The following is a 23190-nucleotide window of genomic DNA, read 5'->3' as shown; positions in this document are numbered from 1 at the left end:
GGATTGCTCCATCCCACACATTGGCTCTATTAATATTGAACCTGCTGCAAGATGTATTTGTTATTTTTGCAGAGAGTTCTGCAACAATGTGTGCCGCAGTCAGGTATTCTGTGCTGGGAAAGACAAAGTGATGTATTGTAATATTAAATGATGAAGCTAGTAATAAGATTTACAGTATAGAATAGAAAAATTAAGTATTAAGTCATAGTAACAATTAATACCTTTGCCCCATTTTGTCTTCTGGCTCAGACTGGCTATCAATAATGATAAGTGCATACACATTTGTGTCGTTGCTGCAGTGAGAAGACAGTTGAATAATTATTTTCAAATACATAAGATATGCATGACAGTCATATTTACAAAAGGATATTGATCCTCTTCCTGTTTTTTTTTCAATACATTGGCTTCTAAACTGACAACAGTACTTTTGTCATACTCCTGCACAATCCTTGTAAACATTTGAAATGGATGCAAGAAACAATATCTGACCTTAGAAAAATATTTGTGGGTGTCATTTGGAAATGTATAAAAATATAAATGTTCTGCTTCCTGGCAATGCTACCCACTGTGATTGGAGACTATGCAAACAACCAAATGTACAAATAAAGATACACACCAAACAACTGTGTCACGATGCAACTGTCAACATCATTTAGAAGTTGTTCTGACCCGGGGCAGATTGGACCTCTTCCTGGAATGGGGTTGGTGCTCCATCCTATTTTTACCCATAAGTGCAGTTGATCTAATGACAGTGTCATTAGCACACAAAGGTATTTATTGATTTCATGTTCACAAATTCAAACCTACATATAATTACATTTTTAATTAGTCTTACCCAATCAGACGCTGGTTGTGGGTGCCTGAGAGGTCTGATAAAGGTAAACAACAAATATATTCAAACTACTGTACTGTTACAACATTCTGCTTCTTGTGGCACAAAATAATATGTAGACAATGTTTTATTTTACCCAGGCAAACTGTTGTCCATTCTTGGAGTGCTCACGTTGTGAACATTTGGAATATCCCACACCTGCATACACACAAATGACGGACTGAAATAAAATAAATTCACTTTAATTAAGAATAAATGCCACGATAAATCCAAACTGACCAAGGTACATTATATTGTTGATCGTCCTTTAACTCTCACATTAGGATTTACATTGTGGCACAATAAACCAACTCCACTCTGCACCTATAATATATCTATTATATGATGTCAAGAGTTAGGTGCACAATGCTGTCTCTTGACTTGCAAGCTCTTTTACAAAACAACCTAACGCTAGCTGGGTAAATATGACGCTCATTGTATCAAAACAAAACGTACCTTCTTATATATCGACTTTCTCCACTTCGATCAACTTTGGCCCTTTCTCATTTCTCTAACTCCCCTCCTCGACTCCTATCCTCGATACTTAAGCCTCATCCCAATACCCCTCCTCGACTCCTCCTTTCCCTCACTCGCGTCCCTTCCTTGCATCTTAGCTCCGCCTCCGCAAGATGCGAGCGACAGACACGAGGAGGTGACGCGAGGACAGAGGAGTCCTCAGGTATTAATTGGGATGTCCTCGTTCACTCAAACGTCACTCTTAAACGACGTCTGTTAATGCGCACAGCTGTATCCCCTCTCATCGGGCTTAACTGAATAACCCCTTAGAACCGGCCCATTTCTGGTTAAATATTTATTTAAATGACTGAATCTTTCTCTTGTTAGTCAAGGAATTCAATGTATGATGCTTGGTCCTGCTTTTGTGTTCCGTTTTGGTGTAAAATGTAGCCAACATTTAAATAAAAATATAATTATAGTAATGTGAAGTCTTTTAGAAATGCATTGCACATAATAATTCCCACGGAGCTGTGAGCACTTATGCATTTATGTGACGCTTTTCCACTCATCTTCCAGTTGTCGGTTTTCCTCTGTTGAAATCGACCAGCTGTGAAGGTGGGGGCGGGGCTTTTATATATAGCCTTACAATAAAGGAACTTATTTAAATTAAGCTGTATTTGTCTTTTTAAAAGGAAAGAACAACTAGCATATATAAAAAACAAAACAATAAATCATCAACACATGTATACATAACACAAAACAAGGTTCTTTTAAATGTTGTTTGAAGTCAAATGTTAACTATCCATATTATATTCACTTCAGATGAATAGTATCAGAAAATGTAAAATAAGAAACCAAAGTATATCAGTAGGTGATTCTCTTTGCCATTGTTTTCATCTAGTCTATACTTTTACAACAATTAAATTATTGGTTTTGGTGGGCCACCCCAAGATTTTCAGTGGCCCCATTTGGCCACCCCTATGAAACATTTCTGGAGGCGCCACTGCCTCCTCCCTCTCCCACTGGCTGCTACCATGGTAACACGCTGATACTGCGCGCACCACTCTGAGATTCACACAGACAGCAGCAGGTTGCACCGGGCACCGGCAGCAACACGTTTCTTCTCCTGACTTTTCTACTGACTTGACAAAAATCCACCAGACTTCTAGAAGGTAAGTCGTATACGTTCGTTGCCTATTAAGGCCCACAACACTTTAGGCTAGACGGAGATATGCTTACCTGTAGCTGTTATTCTGATCAAAAATTGTGTTCAATGGTGTTAAAAACGAGAAAAACGCGGGAAGACTTGGAAAACAGGCTCGGGGCTCAGTAAAGGCTGGCTTGACTTCAGGTATAATTCGTCTGTAAACACACTTTGGCGGCTATTTAGCATTAGTTTAGCTTGCTAAGCTAACGTTAGCTTGCTAAGCTAACGTTAGCTTGCTAAGCTAACGTTAGCTGATGTCGGTATGCTGGGCTGGTGTAATGCATAGGCTACTATTAATCACTGCTGTGTGTGTAATGTCAATTTGCAGAAAATTAAGAGAAAGTCAGACATCTCTTCTTATTTTAAGAAGAAGATGACTAAAGGAGAGACAGAGCTGGCAGGGGAGCAGCAGCATAGGGCTAGTGAGGAGGAGGAAGAAGAAGAAGAGGAAGAGAAGGAAGAAAAGGAAGAAGAGGAGAAAGAGGAGGGAGAGGAGGAGGGAGAGCATGATAAGGGTGCACAACACCAGACAGCAGCAGGCCAGGAACTGGCAGCAGCATCAGTCAAAGAAGGACAGGACAAATCAAAAGCAGCTGTTCCTGGACCACCAGGTGATGTGATGACTGTGACCCTGATAATGAGATGGATGCGTAGGCTAGAAAGTAATGTTGGGCTCATCATTCTAAAAAAGTACTATATTACTCATTGCTCTTTCCAAAGGTGATATTATAGTACTGTGTTAGTAATGTATTACTGCCCAAACACTGCGAGAGTAAAGTCATCTGGATCATTGTGTGGTTATAGTGTTTCTACATTAACAAGTCATGACATAACCAACGCATTCTGATTCATGGTTATTGGTAGTTGAGTTTGAATAGAATTGTCATATATAACAGATAATATCTGTAACTAATTACTATGGAGAGGGGTTAGCTACTCGTTTTATAATCATTATTATAATATCAGAATAATTGATTTTGCCTCTTATTTCTTCACAGACATCTCCCAGTCAAAAGCAGAGCAGCCCAAGCAGCCACACCTGAAGTTCTTCCCACGAACACTTCAGGGGGATCGAAGACGGTGCTTCTCTAAAGACTGGTTCAATTCTCATAAATGGCTTGAATACTCTCAAGGTAAAGACTCTGCCTACTGTTATGCCTGCCCGCACTTCAGTCTCCCTTCCTCAGGTGATTCGGCATTCACATCGACAGAGGGGTTCAAAAATTGCAAAAAGGCAACCTACAAAGACGGGGGACTTGTAGGCCATGCCAAATCTGAGGCACATACAAATGCAATGTTAGCATGGGCAGAATATGAAAAGTTAAATGCAAGCACATTCTCTCTCTCAGCCTCCTTAAATGCGGAGTATACAGGGCTCGACATTAAGGATGGCCCGGGGCCATCTAGCATTTCGCTCGGGCAATGAAGCCTCACCTGCTGGTTGCCCGATCGGGCAATCTATTATGCCAGTATCATGCAGCTCGCGGATCCAGTAATGAGTGACCCGACATTAAAACTAAACACATCTATAACTAGTTTAGGTAGTTTGAGAGGTAATTAAAATAGCTACGTGTGATATTCTAACCTGAAGTGTGTGTTTTGTCCGCTCACCGCTGCATGTGATTATGCAGAGCTGCGTGTCGACTCGTCAGCAGCAGCAGCAGCAGGTGATCTCTCTCTCCCGTCAGATTAGACTTCACTCGCGTTTATGTCCATATCGATCAGATCCAGCTAGTTCTAGCTAATGATATGACTACCTGCTTATTAAAAGACACCTAAACAATAAGTGTCGCTATGCAACTGGGTGAGGCCACAAAGTATAGCGCAGCATTATGCATTTGTTTACATGCCCACCGGAACCCCGAGGCATTACCAACAGATCAACGCACAATCAACCCATACAGGACATCTCTTTCTCCACATTAAGTGTTAGACATTAGAGTTGACTATTCTTGTCTGTCACATAAATGGCGCAACTGAATACTACCCGGACAATGAATCGAATGCAACCACATTTTCGCGGGAATTTCAGTTTGTTACGGATTCTGATGCTGAATACATAATGATCAAATAATTTAAAGTCAGAGTGTATTACAATGTTTCTTAGTCCACCAAAGCAAGGTGAACAACCTGGAAAGAAGAGAAAGACTGAGCTGCAGCCCCCCCCCGAAAAAAGAGAATCAAAGTCATAGGTATGTGCCCAATAATATTTTCTTCAAAGTAAATATTCAATATTTTTTCTTCAAAAGTAAATATTTTCTTCATAAGTAAATATGGGCATAACATGTTTTAATAGATAATTTTTTTATGGTGGTCCAGAGACAGGAATATCATTTCACATTTGTTATGATATAAATGATTTTTTATGGTGGTCCAGAGACAGGGATTATAAATTGACATTTTGTATGTGTTTGCAGATGTGCTCATCAAGCACCTGGACAAAAGATTCCAAGATCTCCAGAAAGGGAGTGTCCCTTCAAAATGTTCCATCTTCAACCCCAGTCAGTGGCCCTCTGACAGACAGAGGGCCATTGAGTCGTTGAATCAGCAAACACAAACAAGAAGAAGTGAAATTAAGAATAACATTGAAATTGTACAATATAATATTGTGGTGGTTCATCTTATAATTCTAGAGAATGCACCAGACAGCATCTAAGACCTGCAGGTCCCCCAAACCTTCCGTGAGTCATTTCATCCGCGCGCATTTTTCAGGGCCATCTCTATTGGATTCAGGGCCATCTGTAAATTAGCTTAGATGGCCCACAGGGCCATCTCCCAAAATCCTTAATGTCATGCCCTGGTATAGTAAATTAGTCAAGGAAAATAGAGAGTATATTAAAACAGTTGGAGAAGCCCTGCTTCTCACAGCTACCCAGAACATTGCGCAAAGAGGACATAAACAATCAGAAGGTGAGAATAAAGGAAACTTCCTCTCTATTCAGTGTGCGAAAAAGTACACGTCCCACCGTCCGGGACGTGTTATTTACAATATCGGACAAGTAGATCTTTCAATTGACTTGTCCGGTGGACAAGTGACCTTTTTTTTGTACATTCTCAAACTGTACCACTGAGAACTAACTAAACAATGCAGAGATTATTTTTATATAATTGTATTCAATAACCGTAAGAAATTCAACAGTATGAAGTGATTTGTAAATAGGAATACAGATTTGACTTAATGTTTGTCGTGGGACTTTTACCATCTCAAAGAACCGGAATCGAGAACCGAAAATAACCGGAATCAAAAAGCAGAACCGGAATCGTTAAAATCCAAAGATACCCAACCCTATGTGTGATGCAGTAAGATCTTACCGCTCACTTACGTTAGCGGTGTCGTAAAAACCGTGGGAAAATGTCAAATACGATGGCGAAGAAGAAGATTCCAGTGGCCCCAATTTTTTGTCCATTCTGGAAAAGTGAAACATTTATTCGGACAAGTAAATTGCCAAACTCACTTGTCCATGGACAAGTACTCTCTAAAAACTTTTTCTCACACTGCTATTATGGAACTACTAGCCAAACACAATCCCATAGTCAGAAAAAAAATGACAAGTCAAAGAAATGCGACATACCTTGGGCATTCCACACAAAACGAAATAATTGATTGCCTGGCTGAAATGGTCCGCAGCTCAATTATAAATGAAGTTACACAAAGTGAAGCTTTCAGCATTTTGGTTGATGAGAGCAAAGACATAAGCAAGAAGGAACAGATGTCCTTTGTAATTCGGTATTATTACAATGGGTCAGTATGTGAAAGCTTTCTCGCATTTGAAGCAGCACAGCGCCTGGATGCTGCAGCACTTTCACAGAAAATTGTACAAATATTGCAGAAGCATGGTCTTGACTACAGAAACCACCTAATGGGGCAAGCTTATGATGGAGCCTCAGTGATGAGTGGCAAGAACACAGGTGTGCAAGCACGTATTAAATCAGAGGCTCCATTAGCATTTTATGTTCACTGCAATGCACATTGCTTGAACTTAGTTTTAGTTGACAGTGTAAAATGCATCCCTGAAGCATATTGCTTCTTCTCTCTTTTGCAGAAACTGTATGTATTTGTGTCAGGTTCATATGTGCACCAAAGATGGATTGAGGTACAGAGGGAGATGTTGCAGGGGCCCCCAAAAGAGTTACAAAGGCTGATAGAGACACGGTGGGCATGTAGGTACAATGCTTGCAAGACTGTGAAGGACAGACTGCCAGCCATCATACGTCTGCTGAAAGAAATCTCTGAGGAGAGACATGGTGATAGAACTGTCACACCAAGCTCAAGGCTTGAAGGGCATTACATATCCACTCCAATAATTCAAAGACAGGTCAACACAGATAAAGAGTCATTTCGGATAAGTTAATTCCTTCCCATCATTGATGTGCTTCTCTCTGAGGTGAAGAGAAGATTTTCTAAAGAAAACTGTGTCATAATGCAAGGGATACAAGCCTTGAATCCTAGCAGTCCCACATTTTGTGAGAAAGATTTGGTTTTTCAATTTGCCTCACAATACAACTGCAGCACTGAGGATCTAGAACAGGGGTCTCCAACCTTTCTCCACCTGAGAGCTACTTTGAAAAAATGAAAGTGGCCAAGAGCTACTTGCATTGCTTACATTTATTCACATAGCACTCATCAGTTGAATTAAGCTACTTTTGTGTGAAATCAATACCTAAAGCTTATCTAAAATCTTAACTTCACATCAAGGTCCAAGAAAATGACAATTTCTAACATATTAATATGGACAACATAGTAAGTACTTCACTGAAGATTCACATACATGTCCAAGAGCAAATTACAATGTTTTCACGTCTTAGTATGGCCCACATAGTAAATACATCGCCTTAATCACCACCTTGCAAGCATCTTATGGCATGTGTGTAAAATAAGTACATTCACTATTTTTTACAGTTAGCGAGATGACTGGCGCTGCATGGAGTCCACCATACAGGTGTATGCTGGACCCACTTAGGTTCACTCTAATGGAGTCATTTACATGTTCATCAGTCGGTCTTGTTCTGTATTTAGATTTCATTCATGCCAGAAAAAGCTGCTTCACAAAGGGATGTATACAGAACCACATAAAGCAGACAGGTTCAGTGCTGCTTGGTGAATGTTCTTATTGTTGTCTTGAGTCTTCAAGGCTCCAGACATTTTGTGAGTTTTGCTGAGACTTAAGCTGAACATGATTTTGGAGATTTATAACCTCCATTGCCACAGGATTGACACTGAACAGTGCAGCCATCTTTTCTTCTTCTTTGTGTTGACATGAAATTATAAACCATAATTAATCAATTATAGGTCTAGCCTCCATATATCTGTGTGTGAAATTGTTCCATCCTCAAAAACAAAAAACTAATACTTCTGCTTCTAGCAACGGTCTTCTGTTAAAAAAAGGACAGTGAATGTCTTGAATGAAGCTCACACACATGAAGTCTGAACACAGCAGACAACAGGAGTATTTACAACAGCATTATAAAAACAAAAATATTGCATGTGGGTGCACACTTACATTCTCTGTCTTACTGTTACATGAATCCCATGAATGTATGAGATTAAGTTAGCTTCATTATATCAATCAGTGATTAAGTGAATAATAAAGTTTATATTGGGTCACTATCAGCCATTATTTTCAGGAGGGGGCGGGGTTTTGAGGAAACGGTGATCGCGGAAGCTTTCCTCCTGCCTTCACAAACAAACAAACACGTTTTTATCAACTGAAAATAGCAAGAGGACATTCATACTCTGCAATCCACGACTTGATTAAATCCACCAAAAACCTGACATGACGATGACGAGTGTTTTTCAAAAACTCAAATCCCTCCCTGTGTGTCTCTGAGCCGCAGCGACGCGGACTGATTCAGAGCGGGTCATTCTGCTGTTGGTTCTGGACTGGTGCTGCTGGATAAAGCAGACTGCTCCGTGTGTGGTGTCGCTGTGCCGCTGTCACGTCTTGATCTCTGCGTCACCGACCAATTTTATATTTGTGTGACAGAAACAATTCTAAAATAAAAACACTTTATTGTCCGGCCGCGGCCGAAAAATCAAGAATCAACCTTACTACGCTATAATCGATAATCGAGCGGCGAGCTACTGAAAAGCTGCCCGCGAGCTACCGGTAGCTCGCGATCGACGTGTTGGAGACCCCTGACCTGAATATGAGATTCCCCAGCTCACGCGCATTCTTCAAAGGAAGCGAACTAGTGGGTTGGAAACACCAAACTGTTTGACAGAGCTCACAGTCTTCCTTGAGCCATATAAGGAGGTGTTCCATGAAATGTTTAAACTGTGCAAAATTGCACTAGCATTACCCGTGAGCACTGCATTACGTGAGCGCAGTTTTTCTGTGCTTAAGTTAATCAAGACTGCCTTGAGAAATACTATGACTGATGAGCGATTGAGCAATTTGGGGGTGTTAAGTGTAGAATCAAGAAGGGCTAGGGCCATAAATCTTGATGATTTTGTGGATGCATTTGCCAAAAAACACAGCAACAGGCGAATAAAACTGTATTGAGCTACAACTGACTGATTGTTGCTCTTGTTCTTACATTTAGGTACATAACATGTATCTTGGTTTGAGACTATTGATAGGAATATGTATGACTTCATCTTAGGCTTGAGATAATTGATGGCCATTTTTCATAGTTTTTCTCAAGCAGACAAAATAGTTAATCGACTATTTAATAAAAAATATGTTACCTGAAATGGTATATCATTTAAGAAACATTCATTCATTTTGGGTGTTAGGAGATGGCCATGTTAAAAAGTACATGTGGAACTCTGTTTTGTAAAGTACAGTTTTATTAATGTGATTGTGACCTTTGTAATCATTTTGTGCCTTACAATAAAGGAACTTATTTAAATTAAGCTGTATTTGTCTTTTTAAAAGGAAAGAACAACTAGCATATATAAAAAACAAAACAATAAATCATCAACACATGTATACATAACACAAAACAAGGTTCTTTTAAATGTTGTTTGAAGTCAAATGTTAACTATCCATATTATATTCACTTCAGATGAATAGTATCAGAAAATGTAAAATAAGAAACCAAAGTATATCAGTAGGTGATTCTCTTTGCCATTGTTTTCATCTAGTCTATACTTTTACAACAATTAAATTATTGGTTTTGGTGGGCCACCCCAAGATTTTCAGTGGCCCCATTTGGCCACCCCTATGAACAATTTCTGGAGGCGCCACTGCCTCCTCCCTCTCCCACTGGCTGCTACCATGGTAACACGCTGATACTGCGCGCACCACTCTGAGATTCACACAGACAGCAGCAGGTTGCACCGGCAGCAAAACGTTTCTTCTCCTGACTTGACAAAAATCCACCAGACTTCTAGAAGGTAAGTCGTATATGTTCGTTGCCTATTAAGGCCCACAAGACTTTAGGCTTTAGTGTGTTAACTTTAGGTAGAAAAAAACGGAGATATGCTTACCTGTAGCTATTATTCTGATCAAAAATTGTGTTCAATGGTGTTAAAACGCAGGAAGACTTGGAAAACAGGCTCGGGGCTCAGTAAAGGCTGGCTTGACTTCAGGTATAATTCGTCTGTAAACACACTTTGGTGGCTATTTAGCATTAGCTTACTAAGCTAACGTTAGCTTAGTTAGCTAACGTTAGCTTAGCAAGCTAGCGTTAGCTGATGTCGGTATGCTGGGCTGGTGTAATGCATAGGCTACTATTAATCACTGCTGTGTGTGTAATGTCAATTTGCAGAAAATGAAGAGAAAGTCAGACATCTCTTATTTTAAGAAGAAGATGACTAAAGGAGAGACAGAGCTGGCAGGGGAGCAGCAGCATAGGGCGAGGGAGGAGGAGGAGGGAGAGGAGGAGGAAGAGCATGATAAGGGTGCACAACACCAGACAGCAGCAGGCCAGGAACTGGCAGCAGCATCAGTCAAAGAAGGACAGGACAAATCAAAAGCAGCTGTTCCTGGACCACCATGTGATGTGATGACTGTGACCCTGATAATGAGATGGATGCCTAGGCTAGAAAGTAATGTTGGGCTCATCATTCTAAAAAAGTACTATATTACTCATTGCTCTTTCCAAAGGTGATATTATAGTACTGTGTTAGTAATGTATTACTGCCCAAACACTGCGAGAGTAAAGTCATCTGGATCATTGTGTGGTTATAGTGTTTCTACATTAACAAGTCATGACATAACCAAAGCATTCTGATTCATGGTTATTGGTAGTTGAGTTTGAATAGAATTGTCATATATAACAGATAATATCTGTAACTAATTACTATGGAGAGGAGTTAGCTACTCGTTTTATAATCATTATTATAATATCAGAATAATTGATTTTGCCTCTTATTTCTTCACAGACATCTCCCAGTCAAGAGCAGAGCAGCCCAAGCAGCCACACCTGAAGTTCTTCCCACGAACACTTCAGGGGGATCGAAGACGGTGCTTCTCTAAAGACTGGTTCAATTCTCATAAATGGCTTGAATACTCTCAAGGTAAAGACTCTGCCTACTGTTATGCCTGCCCGCACTTCAGTCTCCCTTCCTCAGGTGATTCGGCATTCACATCGACAGAGTGGTTCAAAAATTGGAAAAAGGCAACCTACAAAGACGGGGGACTTGTAGGCCATGCCAAATCTGAGGCACATACAAATGCAATGTTAGCATGGGCAGAATATGAAAAGTTAAATGCAAGCACATTCTCTCTCTCAGCCTCCTTAAATGCGGAGTATACAGGGCTCGACATTAAGGATGGCCCGGGGCCATCTAGCATTTAGCTCGGGCAATGAAGCCTCACCTGCTGGTTGCCCGATCGGGCAATCTATTATGCCAGTATCATGCAGCTCGCGGATCCAGTAATGAGTGACCCGACAGTAAAACTAAACATATCAATAACTAGTTTAGGTAGTTTGAGAGGTAATTAAAATAGCTACGTGTGATATTCTAACCTGAAGTTTGTGTTTTGTCCGCTCACCGCTGCATGTGATTATGCAGAGCTGCGTGTCGACTCGTCAGGAGCAGCAGCAGCAGGTGATCTCTCTCTCCCGTCAGATTAGACTTCACTCGCGTTTATGTCCATATCGATCAGATCCAGCTAGTTCTAGCTAATGATATGACTACCTGCTTATTAAAAGACACCTAAACAATAAGTGTCGCTATGCAACTGGGTGAGGCCACAAAGTATAGCGCAGCATTATGCATTTGTTTACATGCCCACCGGAACCCCGAGGCATTACCAACAGATCAACGCACAATCAACCCATACAGGACATCTCTTTCTCCACATTAAGTGTTAGACATTAGAGTTGACTATTCTTGTCTGTCACATAAGTGGCGCAACTGAATACTACCCGGACAATGAATCGAATGCAACCACATTTTCACGGGAATTTCAGTTTGTTACGGATTCTGATGCTGAATACATAATGATCAAATAATTTAAAGTCAGAGTGTATTACAATGTTTCTTAGTCCACCAAAGCAAGGTGAACAACCTGGAAAGAAGAGAAAGACTGAGCTGCAGCCCCCCCCCGAAAAAAGAGAATCAAAGTCATAGGTATGTGCCCAATAATATTTTCTTCAAAGTAAATATTCAATATTTTTTCTTCAAAAGTAAATATTTTCTTCATAAGTAAATATGGGCATAACATGTTTTAATAATTTTTTTTATGGTGGTCCAGAGACAGGAATATAATTTCACATTTGTTATGATATAAATGATTTTTTATGGTGGTCCAGAGACAGGGATTATAAATTGACATTTTGTATGTGTTTGCAGATGTGCTCATCAAGCACCTGGAGAAAAGATTCCAAGATCTCCAGAAAGGGAGTGTCCCTTCAAAATGTTCCATCTTCAACCCCAGTCAGTGGCCCTCTGACAGACAGAGGGCCATTGAGTCGTTGAATCAGAAAACACAAACAAGAAGAAGTGAAATTAAGAATAACATTGAAATTGTACAATATAATATTGTGGTGGTTCATCTTATAATTCTAGAGAATGCACCAGACAGCATCTAAGACCTGCAGGTCCCCCAAACCTTCCGTGAGTCATTTCGTCCGCGCGCATTTTTCAGGGCCATCTCTATTGGACTCAGGGCCATCTGTAAATTAGCTTAGATGGCCCACAGGGCCATCTCCCAAAATCCTTAATGTCATGCCCTGGTATAGTAAATTAGTCAAGGAAAATAGAGAGTATATTAAAACAGTTGGAGAAGCCCTGCTTCTCACAGCTACCCAGAACATTGCGCAAAGAGGACATAAACAATCAGAAGGTGAGAATAAAGGAAACTTCCTCTCTATTCAGTGTGCGAAAAAGTACACGTCCCACCGTCCGGGACGTGTTATTTACAATATCGGACAAGTAGATCTTTCAATTGACTTGTCCGGTGGACAAGTGACCTTTTTTTTGTACATTCTCAAACTGTACCACTGAGAACTAACTAAACAATGCAGAGATTATTTTTATATAATTGTATTCAATAACCGTAAGAAATTCAACCGTATGAAGTGATTTGTAAATAGGAATACAGATTTGACTTAATGTTTGTCGTGGGACTTTTACCATCTCAAAGAACCGGAATCGAGAACCGAAAATAACCGGAATCAAAAAGCAGAACCGGAATCGTTAAAATCCAAACGATACCCAACCCTATGTGTGATGCAGTAAGATCTTACCGCTCACTTACGTTAGCGGTGTCGTAAAAACCGTGGGAAAATGTCAAATACGATGGCGAAGAAGAAGATTCCAGTGGCCCCAATTTTTGTCCATTCTGGAAAAGTGAAACATTTATTCGGACAAGTAAATTGCCAAACTCACTTGTCCATGGACAAGTACTCTCTAAAAACTTTTTCTCACACTGCTATTATGGAACTACTAGCCAAACACAATCCCATAGTCAGAAAAAAAATGACAAGTCAAAGAAATGCGACATACCTTGGGCATTCCACACAAAACGAAATAATTGATTGCCTGGCTGAAATGGTCCGCAGCTCAATTATAAATGAAGTTACACAAAGTGAAGCTTTCAGCATTTTGGTTGATGAGAGCAAAGACATAAGCAAGAAGGAACAGATGTCCTTTGTAATTCGGTATTATTACAATGGGTCAGTATGTGAAAGCTTTCTCGCATTTGAAGCAGCACAGCGCCTGGATGCTGCAGCACTTTCACAGAAAATTGTACAAATATTGCAGAAGCATGGTCTTGACTACAGAAACCACCTAATAGGGCAAGCTTATGATGGAGCCTCAGTGATGAGTGGCAAGAACACAGGTGTGCAAGCACGTATTAAATCAGAGGCTCCATTAGCATTTTATGTTCACTGCAATGCACATTGCTTGAACTTAGTTTTAGTTGACAGTGTAAAATGCATCCCTGAAGCATATTGCTTCTTCTCTCTTTTGCAGAGACTGTATGTATTTGTGTCAGGTTCATATGTGCACCAAAGATGGATTGAGGTACAGAGGGAGATGTTGCAGGGGCCCCCAAAAGAGTTACAAAGGCTGATAGAGACACGGTGGGCATGTAGGTACAATGCTTGCAAGACTGTGAAGGACAGACTGCCAGCCATCATAAGTCTGCTGAAAGAAATCTCTGAGGAGAGACATGGTGATAGAACTGTCACCACCAAGCTCAAGGCTTGAAGGGCATTACATATCCACTCCAATAATTCAAAGCTCACAGTCTTCCTTGAGCCATATAAGGAGGTGTTCCATGAAATGTTTAAACTGTGCAAAATTGCACTAGCATTACCCGTGAGCACTGCATTACGTGAGCGCAGTTTTTCTGTGCTTAAGTTAATCAAGGCTGCCTTGAGAAATACTATGACTGATGGGCGATTGAGCAATTTGGGGGTGTTAAGTGTAGAATCAAGAAGGGCTAGGGCCATAAATCTTGATGATTTTATGGATGCATTTGCCAAAAAACACAGCAACAGGCGAATAAAACTGTATTGAGCTACAACTGACTGATTGTTGCTCTTGTTCTTACATTTAGGTACATAACATGTATCTTGGTTTGAGACTATTGATAGGAATATGTATGACTTCATCTTAGCCTTGAGATAATTGATGGCCATTTTTCATAGTTTTTCTCAAGCAGACAAAATAATTAATCGACTATTTAATAAAAAATATGTTACCTGAAATGGTATATCATTTAAGAAACATTCATTCATTTTGGGTGTTAGGAGATGGCCATGTTAAAAAGTACATGTGGAACTCTGTTTTGTAAAGTACAGTTTTATTAATGTGATTGTGACCTTTGTAATCATTTTGTGCCTTACAATAAAGGAACTTATTTAAATTAAGCTGTATTTGTCTTTTTAAAAGGAAAGAACAACTAGCATATATAAAAAACAAAACAATAAATCATCAACACATGTATACATAACACAAAACAAGGTTCTTTTAAATGTTGTTTGAAGTCAAATGTTAACTATCCATATTATATTCACTTCAGATGAATAGTATCAGAAAATGTAAAATAAGAAACCAAAGTATATCAGTAGGTGATTCTCTTTGCCATTGTTTTCATCTAGTCTATACTTTTACAACAATTAAATTATTGGTTTTGGTGGGCCACCCCAAGATTTTCAGTGGCCCCATTTGGCCACCCCTATGAACAATTTCTGGAGGCGCCACTGCCTCCTCCCTCTCCCACTGGCTGCTACCATGGTAACACGCTGATACTGCGCGCACCACTCTGAGATTCACACAGACAGCAGCAGGTTGCACCGGCAGCAAAACGTTTCTTCTCCTGACTTGACAAAATCCACCAGACTTCTAGAAGGTAAGTCGTATATGTTCGTTGCCTATTAAGGCCCACAAGACTTTAGGCTTTAGTGTGTTAACTCTAGGTAGAAAAAAACGGAGATATGCTTACCTGTAGCTATTATTCTGATCAAAAATTGTGTTCAATGGTGTTAAAACGCAGGAAGACTTGGAAAACAGGCTCGGGGCTCAGTAAAGGCTGGCTTGACTTCAGGTATAATTCGTCTGTAAACACACTTTGGTGGCTATTAGCATTAGCTTACTAAGCTAACGTTAGCTTAGTTAGCTTAGCAAGCTAGCGTTAGCTGATGTCGGTATGCTGGGCTGGTGTAATGCATAGGCTACTATTAATCACTGCTGTGTGTGTAATGTCAATTTGCAGAAAATGAAGAGAAAGTCAGACATCTCTTATTTTAAGAAGAAGATGACTAAAGGAGAGACAGAGCTGGCAGGGGAGCAGCAGCATAGGGCGAGGGAGGAGGAGGAGGGAGAGGAGGAGGAAGAGCATGATAAGGGTGCACAACACCAGACAGCAGCAGGCCAGGAACTGGCAGCAGCATCAGTCAAAGAAGGACAGGACAAATCAAAAGCAGCTGTTCCTGGACCACCATGTGATGTGATGACTGTGACCCTGATAATGAGATGGATGCCTAGGCTAGAAAGTAATGTTGGGCTCATCATTCTAAAAAAGTACTATATTACTCATTGCTCTTTCCAAAGGTGATATTATAGTACTGTGTTAGTAATGTATACTGCCCAAACACTGCGAGAGTAAAGTCATCTGGATCATTGTGTGGTTATAGTGTTTCTACATTAACAAGTCATGACATAACCAAAGCATTCTGATTCATGGTTATTGGTAGTTGAGTTTGAATAGAATTGTCATATATAACAGATAATATCTGTAACTAATTACTATGGAGAGGAGTTAGCTACTCGTTTTATAATCATTATTATAATATCAGAATAATTGATTTTGCCTCTTATTTCTTCACAGACATCTCCCAGTCAAGAGCAGAGCAGCCCAAGCAGCCACACCTGAAGTTCTTCCCACGAACACTTCAGGGGGATCGAAGACGGTGCTTCTCTAAAGACTGGTTCAATTCTCATAAATGGCTTGAATACTCTCAAGGTAAAGACTCTGCCTACTGTTATGCCTGCCCGCACTTCAGTCTCCCTTCCTCAGGTGATTCGGCATTCACATCGACAGAGTGGTTCAAAAATTGGAAAAAAGGCAACCTACAAAGACGGGGGACTTGTAGGCCATGCCAAATCTGAGGCACATACAAATGCAATGTTAGCATGGGCAGAATATGAAAAGTTAAATGCAAGCACATTCTCTCTCTCAGCCTCCTTAAATGCGGAGTATACAGGGCTCGACATTAAGGATGGCCCGGGGCCATCTAGCATTTAGCTCGGGCAATGAAGCCTCACCTGCTGGTTGCCCGATCGGGGCAATCTATTATGCCAGTATCATGCAGCTCGCGGATCCAGTAATGAGTGACCCGACAGTAAAACTAAACATATCAATAACTAGTTTAGGTAGTTTGAGAGGTAATTAAAATAGCTACGTGTGATATTCTAACCTGAATGTTTGTGTTTTGTCCGCTCACCGCTGCATGTGATTATGCAGAGCTGCGTGTCGACTCGTCAGCAGCAGCAGCAGCAGGTGATCTCTCTCTCCCGTCAGATTAGACGTCACTCGCGTTTATGTCCATATCGATCAGATCCAGCTAGTTCTAGCTAATGATATGACTACCTGCTTATTAAAAGACACCTAAACAATAAGTGTCGCTATGCAACTGGGTGAGGCCACAAAGTATAGCGCAGCATTATGCATTTGTTTACATGCCCACCGGAACCCCGAGGCATTACCAACAGATCAACGCACAATCAACCCATACAGGACATCTCTTTCTCCACATTAAGTGTTAGACATTAGAGTTGACTATTCTTGTCTGTCACATAAGTGGCGCAACTGAATACTACCCGGACAATGAATCGAATGCAATCACATTTTCACGGGAATTTCAGTTTGTTACGGATTCTGATGCTGAATACATAATGATCAAATAATTTAAAGTCAGAGTGTATTACAATGTTTCTTAGTCCACCAAAGCAAGGTGAACAACCTGGAAAGAAGAGAAAGAGAGCTGAGCTGCCCCCCCGAAAAAAGAGAATCAAAGTCATAGGTATGTGCCCAATAATATTTTCTTCAAAGTAAATATTCAATATTTTTCTTCAAAAGTAATATTTCTTCATAAGTAAATATGGGCATAACATGTTTAATAATTTTTTTATGGTGGTCCAGAGACAGGAATATAATTTCACATTTGTTATGATATAAATGTTTTTTATGGTGGTCCAGAGACAGGGATTATAAATTGACATTTTGTATGTGTTTGCAGATGTGCTCATCAAGCACCTGGAGAAAAGATTCCAAGATCTCCAGAAAGGGAGTGTCCCTTCAAAATGTTCCATCTTCAACCCCAGTCAGTGGCCCTCTGACAGACAGAGGGCCATTGAGTCGTTGAATCAGCAAACACAAACAAGAAGAAGTGAAATTAAGAAAACATTGAAATTGTACAATATAATATTGTGGTGGTTCATCTTATAATTCTAGAGAATGCACCAGACAGCATCTAAGACCTGCAGGTCCCCCAAACCTTCGTGAGTCATTTCGTCCGCGCGCATTTTTCAGGGCCATCTCTATTGGACTCAGGGCCATCTGTAAATTAGCTTAGATGGCCCACAGGGCCATCTCCCAAAATCCTTAATGTCATGCCCTGGTATAGTAAATTAGTCAAGGAAAATAGAGAGTATATTAAAACAGTTGGAGAAGCCCTGCTTCTCACAGCTACCCAGAACATTGCGCAAAGAGGACATAAACAATCAGAAGGTGAGAATAAAGGAAACTTCCTCTCTATTCAGTGTGCGAAAAAGTACACGTCCCACCGTCCGGGACGTGTTATTTACAATATCGGACAAGTAGATCTTTCAATTGACTTGTCCGGTGGACAAGTGACCTTTTTTTTGTACATTCTCAAACTGTACCACTGAGAACTAACTAAACAATGCAGAGATTATTTTTATATAATTGTATTCAATAACCGTAAGAAATTCAACATATGAAGTGATTTGTAAATAGGAATACAGATTTGACTTAATGTTTGTCGTGGGACTTTTACCATCTCAAAGAACCGGAATCGAGAACCGAAAATAACCGGAATCAAAAAGCAGAACCGGAATCGTTAAAATCCAAACGATACCCAACCCTATGTGTGATGCAGTAAGATCTTACCGCTCACTTACGTTAGCGGTGTCGTAAAAACCGTGGGAAAATGTCAAATACGATGGCGAAGAAGAAGATTCCAGTGGCCCCAATTTTTGTCCATTCTGGAAAAGTGAAACATTTATTCGGACAAGTAAATTGCCAAACTCACTTGTCCATGGACAAGTACTCTCTAAAAACTTTTTCTCACACTGCTATTATGGAACTACTAGCCAAACACAATCCCATAGTCAGAAAAAAAATGACAAGTCAAAGAAATGCGACATACCTTGGGCATTCCACACAAAACGAAATAATTGATTGCCTGGCTGAAATGGTCCGCAGCTCAATTATAAATGAAGTTACACAAAGTGAAGCTTTCAGCATTTTGGTTGATGAGAGCAAAGACATAAGCAAGAAGGAACAGATGTCCTTTGTAATTCGGTATTATTACAATGGGTCAGTATGTGAAAGCTTTCTCGCATTTGAAGCAGCACAGCGCCTGGATGCTGCAGCACTTTCACAGAAAATTGTACAAATATTGCAGAAGCATGGTCTTGACTACAGAAACCACCTAATAGGGCAAGCTTATGATGGAGCCTCAGTGATGAGTGGCAAGAAACACAGGTGTGCAAGCACGTATTAAATCAGAGGCTCCATTAGCATTTTATGTTCACTGCAATGCACATTGCTTGAACTTAGTTTTAGTTGACAGTGTAAAATGCATCCTGAAGCATATTGCTTCTTCTCTCTTTTGCAGAGACTGTATGTTTGTGTCAGGTTCATATGTGCACCAAAGATGGATTGAGGTACAGAGGGAGATGTTGCAGGGGCCCCCAAAAGAGTTACAAAGCTGATAGAGACACGGTGGGGCATGTAGGTACAATGCTTGCAAGACTGTGAAGGACAGACTGCCAGCCATCATAAGTCTGCTGAAAGAAATCTCTGAGGAGAGACATGGTGATAGAACTGTCACACCAAGCTCAAGGCTTGAAGGGCATTACATATCCACTCCAATAATTCAAAGCTCACAGTCTTCCTTGAGCCATATAAGGAGGTGTTCCATGAAATGTTTAAACTGTGCAAAATTGCACTAGCATTACCCGTGAGCACTGCATTACGTGAGCGCAGTTTTTCTGTGCTTAAGTTAATCAAGACTGCCTTGAGAAATACTATGACTGATGAGCGATTGAGCAATTTGGGGGTGTTAAGTGTAGAATCAAGAAGGGCTAGGGCCATAAATCTTGATGATTTTGTGGATGCATTTGCCAAAAAACACAGCAACAGGCGAATAAAACTGTATTGAGCTACAACTGACTGATTGTTGCTCTTGTTCTTACATTTAGGTACATAACATGTATCTTGGTTTGAGACTATTGATAGGAATATGTATGACTTCATCTTAGGCTTGAGATAATTGATGGCCATTTTTCATAGTTTTTCTCAAGCAGACAAAATCATTAATCGACTATTTAATAAAAAATATGTTACCTGAAATGGTATATCATTTAAGAAACATTCATTCATTTTGGGTGTTAGGAGATGGCCATGTTAAAAAGTACATGTGGAACTCTGTTTTGTAAAGTACAGTTTTATTAATGTGATTGTGACCTTTGTAATCATTTTGTGCCTTACAATAAAGGAACTTATTTAAATTAAGCTGTATTTGTCTTTTTAAAAGGAAAGAACAACTAGCATATATAAAAAACAAAACAATAAATCATCAACACATGTATACATAACACAAAACAAGGTTCTTTTAAATGTTGTTTGAAGTCAAATGTTAACTATCCATATTATATTCACTTCAGATGAATAGTATCAGAAAATGTAAAATAAGAAACCAAAGTATATCAGTAGGTGATTCTCTTTGCCATTGTTTTCATCTAGTCTATACTTTTACAACAATTAAATTATTGGTTTTGGTGGGCCACCCCAAGATTTTCAGTGGCCCCATTTGGCCACCCCTATGAACAATTTCTGGAGGCGCCACTGCCTCCTCCCTCTCCCACTGGCTGCTACCATGGTAACACGCTGATACTGCGCGCACCACTCTGAGATTCACACAGACAGCAGCAGGTTGCACCGGCAGCAAAACGTTTCTTCTCCTGACTTGACAAAAATCCACCAGACTTCTAGAAGGTAAGTCGTATATGTTCGTTGCCTATTAAGGCCCACAAGACTTTAGGCTTTAGTGTGTTAACTCTAGGTAGAAAAAAACGGAGATATGCTTACCTGTAGCTATTATTCTGATCAAAAATTGTGTTCAATGGTGTTAAAACGCAGGAAGACTTGGAAAACAGGCTCGGGGCTCAGTAAAGGCTGGCTTGACTTCAGGTATAATTCGTCTGTAAACACACTTTGGTGGCTATTTAGCATTAGCTTACTAAGCTAACGTTAGCTTAGTTAGCTTAGCAAGCTAGCGTTAGCTGATGTCGGTATGCTGGGCTGGTGTAATGCATAGGCTACTATTAATCACTGCTGTGTGTGTAATGTTCAATTTGCAGAAAATGAAGAGAAAGTCAGACATCTCTTATTTTAAGAAGAAGATGACTAAAGGAGAGGACAGAGCTGGCAGGGGAGCAGCAGCATAGGGCGAGGGAGGAGGAGGAGGGAGAGGAGGAGGAAGAGCATGATAAGGGTGCACAACACCAGACAGCAGCAGGCCAGGAACTGGCAGCAGCATCAGTCAAAGAAGGACAGGACAAATCAAAAGCAGCTGTTCCTGGACCACCATGTGATGTGATGACTGTGACCCTGATAATGAGATGGATGCCTAGGCTAGAAAGTATGTTGGGCTCATCATTCTAAAAAAGTACTATATTACTCATTGCTCTTTCCCAAAGGTAGATATTATAGTACTGTGTTAGTAATGTATTACTGCCCAAACACTGCGAGAGTAAGTCATCTGGATCATTGGTGTGGTTATAGTGTTTTCTACATTAACAAGTCATGACATAACCAAAGCATTCTGATTCATGGTTATTGTAGTTGAGTTTGAATAGAATTGTCATATATAACAGATAATATCTGTAACTAATTACTATGGAGAGGAGTTAGCTACTCGTTTTATAATCATTATTATAATATCAGAATAATTGATTTTGCCTCTTATTTCTTCACAGACATCTCCCAGTCAAGAGCAGAGCAGCCCAAGCAGCCACACCTGAAGTTCTTCCCACGAACACTTCAGGGGGATCGAAGACGGTGCTTCTCTAAAGACTGGTTCAATTCTCATAAATGGCTGAATACTCTCAAGGTAAAGACTCTGCCTACTGTTATGCCTGCCCGCACTTCAGTCTCCCTTCCTCAGGTGATTCGGCATTCACATCGACAGAGTGGTTCAAAAATTGGAAAAAGGCAACCTACAAAGACGGGGGGGACTTGTAGGCCATGCCAAATCTGAGGCACATACAAATGCAATGTTAGCATGGGCAGAATATGAAAAGTTAAATGCAAGCACATTCTCTCTCTCAGCCTCCTTAAATGCGGAGTATACAGGGCTCGACATTAAGGATGGCCCGGGGCCATCTAGCATTTAGCTCGGGCAATGAAGCCTCACCTGCTGGTTGCCCGATCGGGCAATCTATTATGCCAGTATCATGCAGCTCGCGGATCCAGTAATGAGTGACCCGACAGTAAAACTAAACATATCAATAACTAGTTTAGGTAGTTTGAGAGGTAATTAAAATAGCTACGTGTGATATTCTAACCTGAAGTTTGTGTTTTGTCCGCTCACCGCTGCATGTGATTATGCAGAGCTGCGTGTCGACTCGTCAGCAGCAGCAGCAGCAGGTGATCTCTCTCTCCCGTCAGATTAGACTTCACTCGCGTTTATGTCCATATCGATCAGATCCAGCTAGTTCTAGCTAATGATATGACTACCTGCTTATTAAAAGACACCTAAACAATAAGTGTCGCTATGCAACTGGGTGAGGCCACAAAGTATAGCGCAGCATTATGCATTTGTTTACATGCCCACCGGAACCCCGAGGCATTACCAACAGATCACCGCACAATCAACACCATACAGGACATCTCTTTCTCCACATTAAGTGTTAGACATTAGAGTTGACTATTCTTGTCTGTCACATAAGTGGCGCAACTGAATACTACCCGGACAATGAATCGAATGCAATCACATTTTCACGGGAATTTCAGTTTGTTACGGATTCTGATGCTGAATACATAATGATCAAATAATTTAAAGTCAGAGTGTATTACAATGTTTCTTAGTCCACCAAAGCAAGGTGAACAACCTGGAAGAAGAGAAAGACTGAGCTGCAGCCCCCCCCCGAAAAAAGAGAATCAAAGTCATAGGTATGTGCCCAATAATATTTTCTTCAAAGTAAATATTCAATATTTTTTCTTCAAAAGTAAATATTTTCTTCATAAGTAAATATGGGCATAACATGTTTTAATAATTTTTTTATGGTGGTCCAGAGACAGGAATATAATTTCACATTTGTTATGATATAAATGATTTTTTATGGTGGTCCAGAGACAGGGATTATAAATTGACATTTTGTATGTGTTTGCAGATGTGCTCATCAAGCACCTGGAGAAAAGATTCCAAGATCTCCAGAAAGGGAGTGTCCCTTCAAAATGTTCCATCTTCAACCCCAGTCAGTGGCCCTCTGACAGACAGA

General features: G+C 40.3%; 2 protein-coding genes across 2 annotated transcripts in view; both read left to right on the top strand.

Annotated features, from left to right (window-relative positions):
• Positions 1 to 2363: 2363 nt before the first annotated feature.
• LOC117442690 (neurofilament medium polypeptide-like) lies at positions 2364 to 5208 on the top strand. The gene is made up of 5 exons (XM_034078643.2): positions 2364 to 2499; positions 2863 to 3145; positions 3533 to 3667; positions 4642 to 4726; positions 4952 to 5208. The coding sequence occupies exons 2-5, from the start codon at positions 2908 to 2910 to the stop codon at positions 5049 to 5051; spliced, it is 558 nt and encodes a 185-aa protein (XP_033934534.1). The 5' UTR covers positions 2364 to 2499; positions 2863 to 2907; the 3' UTR covers positions 5052 to 5208.
• Positions 5209 to 15585: 10377 nt separating this feature from the next.
• The window catches only part of LOC139433444 (uncharacterized), a 37644-nt gene continuing 30039 nt past the window's right edge, over positions 15586 to 23190 (top strand). The window contains exons 1-2 of the mRNA XM_071202468.1: positions 15586 to 15932; positions 16268 to 16402. Coding sequence (XP_071058569.1) covers positions 15656 to 15932; positions 16268 to 16402 — 412 coding nt within the window. The 5' untranslated portion in view covers positions 15586 to 15655. The remainder of the gene's footprint in view (positions 15933 to 16267; positions 16403 to 23190) is intronic.

The sequence above is a fragment of the Pseudochaenichthys georgianus genome, unplaced genomic scaffold, assembly GCF_902827115.2.
Source record: "Pseudochaenichthys georgianus unplaced genomic scaffold, fPseGeo1.2 scaffold_454_arrow_ctg1, whole genome shotgun sequence".
Taxonomy (NCBI): Eukaryota; Metazoa; Chordata; class Actinopteri; order Perciformes; family Channichthyidae; genus Pseudochaenichthys; species Pseudochaenichthys georgianus.
This window is presented reverse-complemented; position numbering and strand designations above follow the sequence as displayed.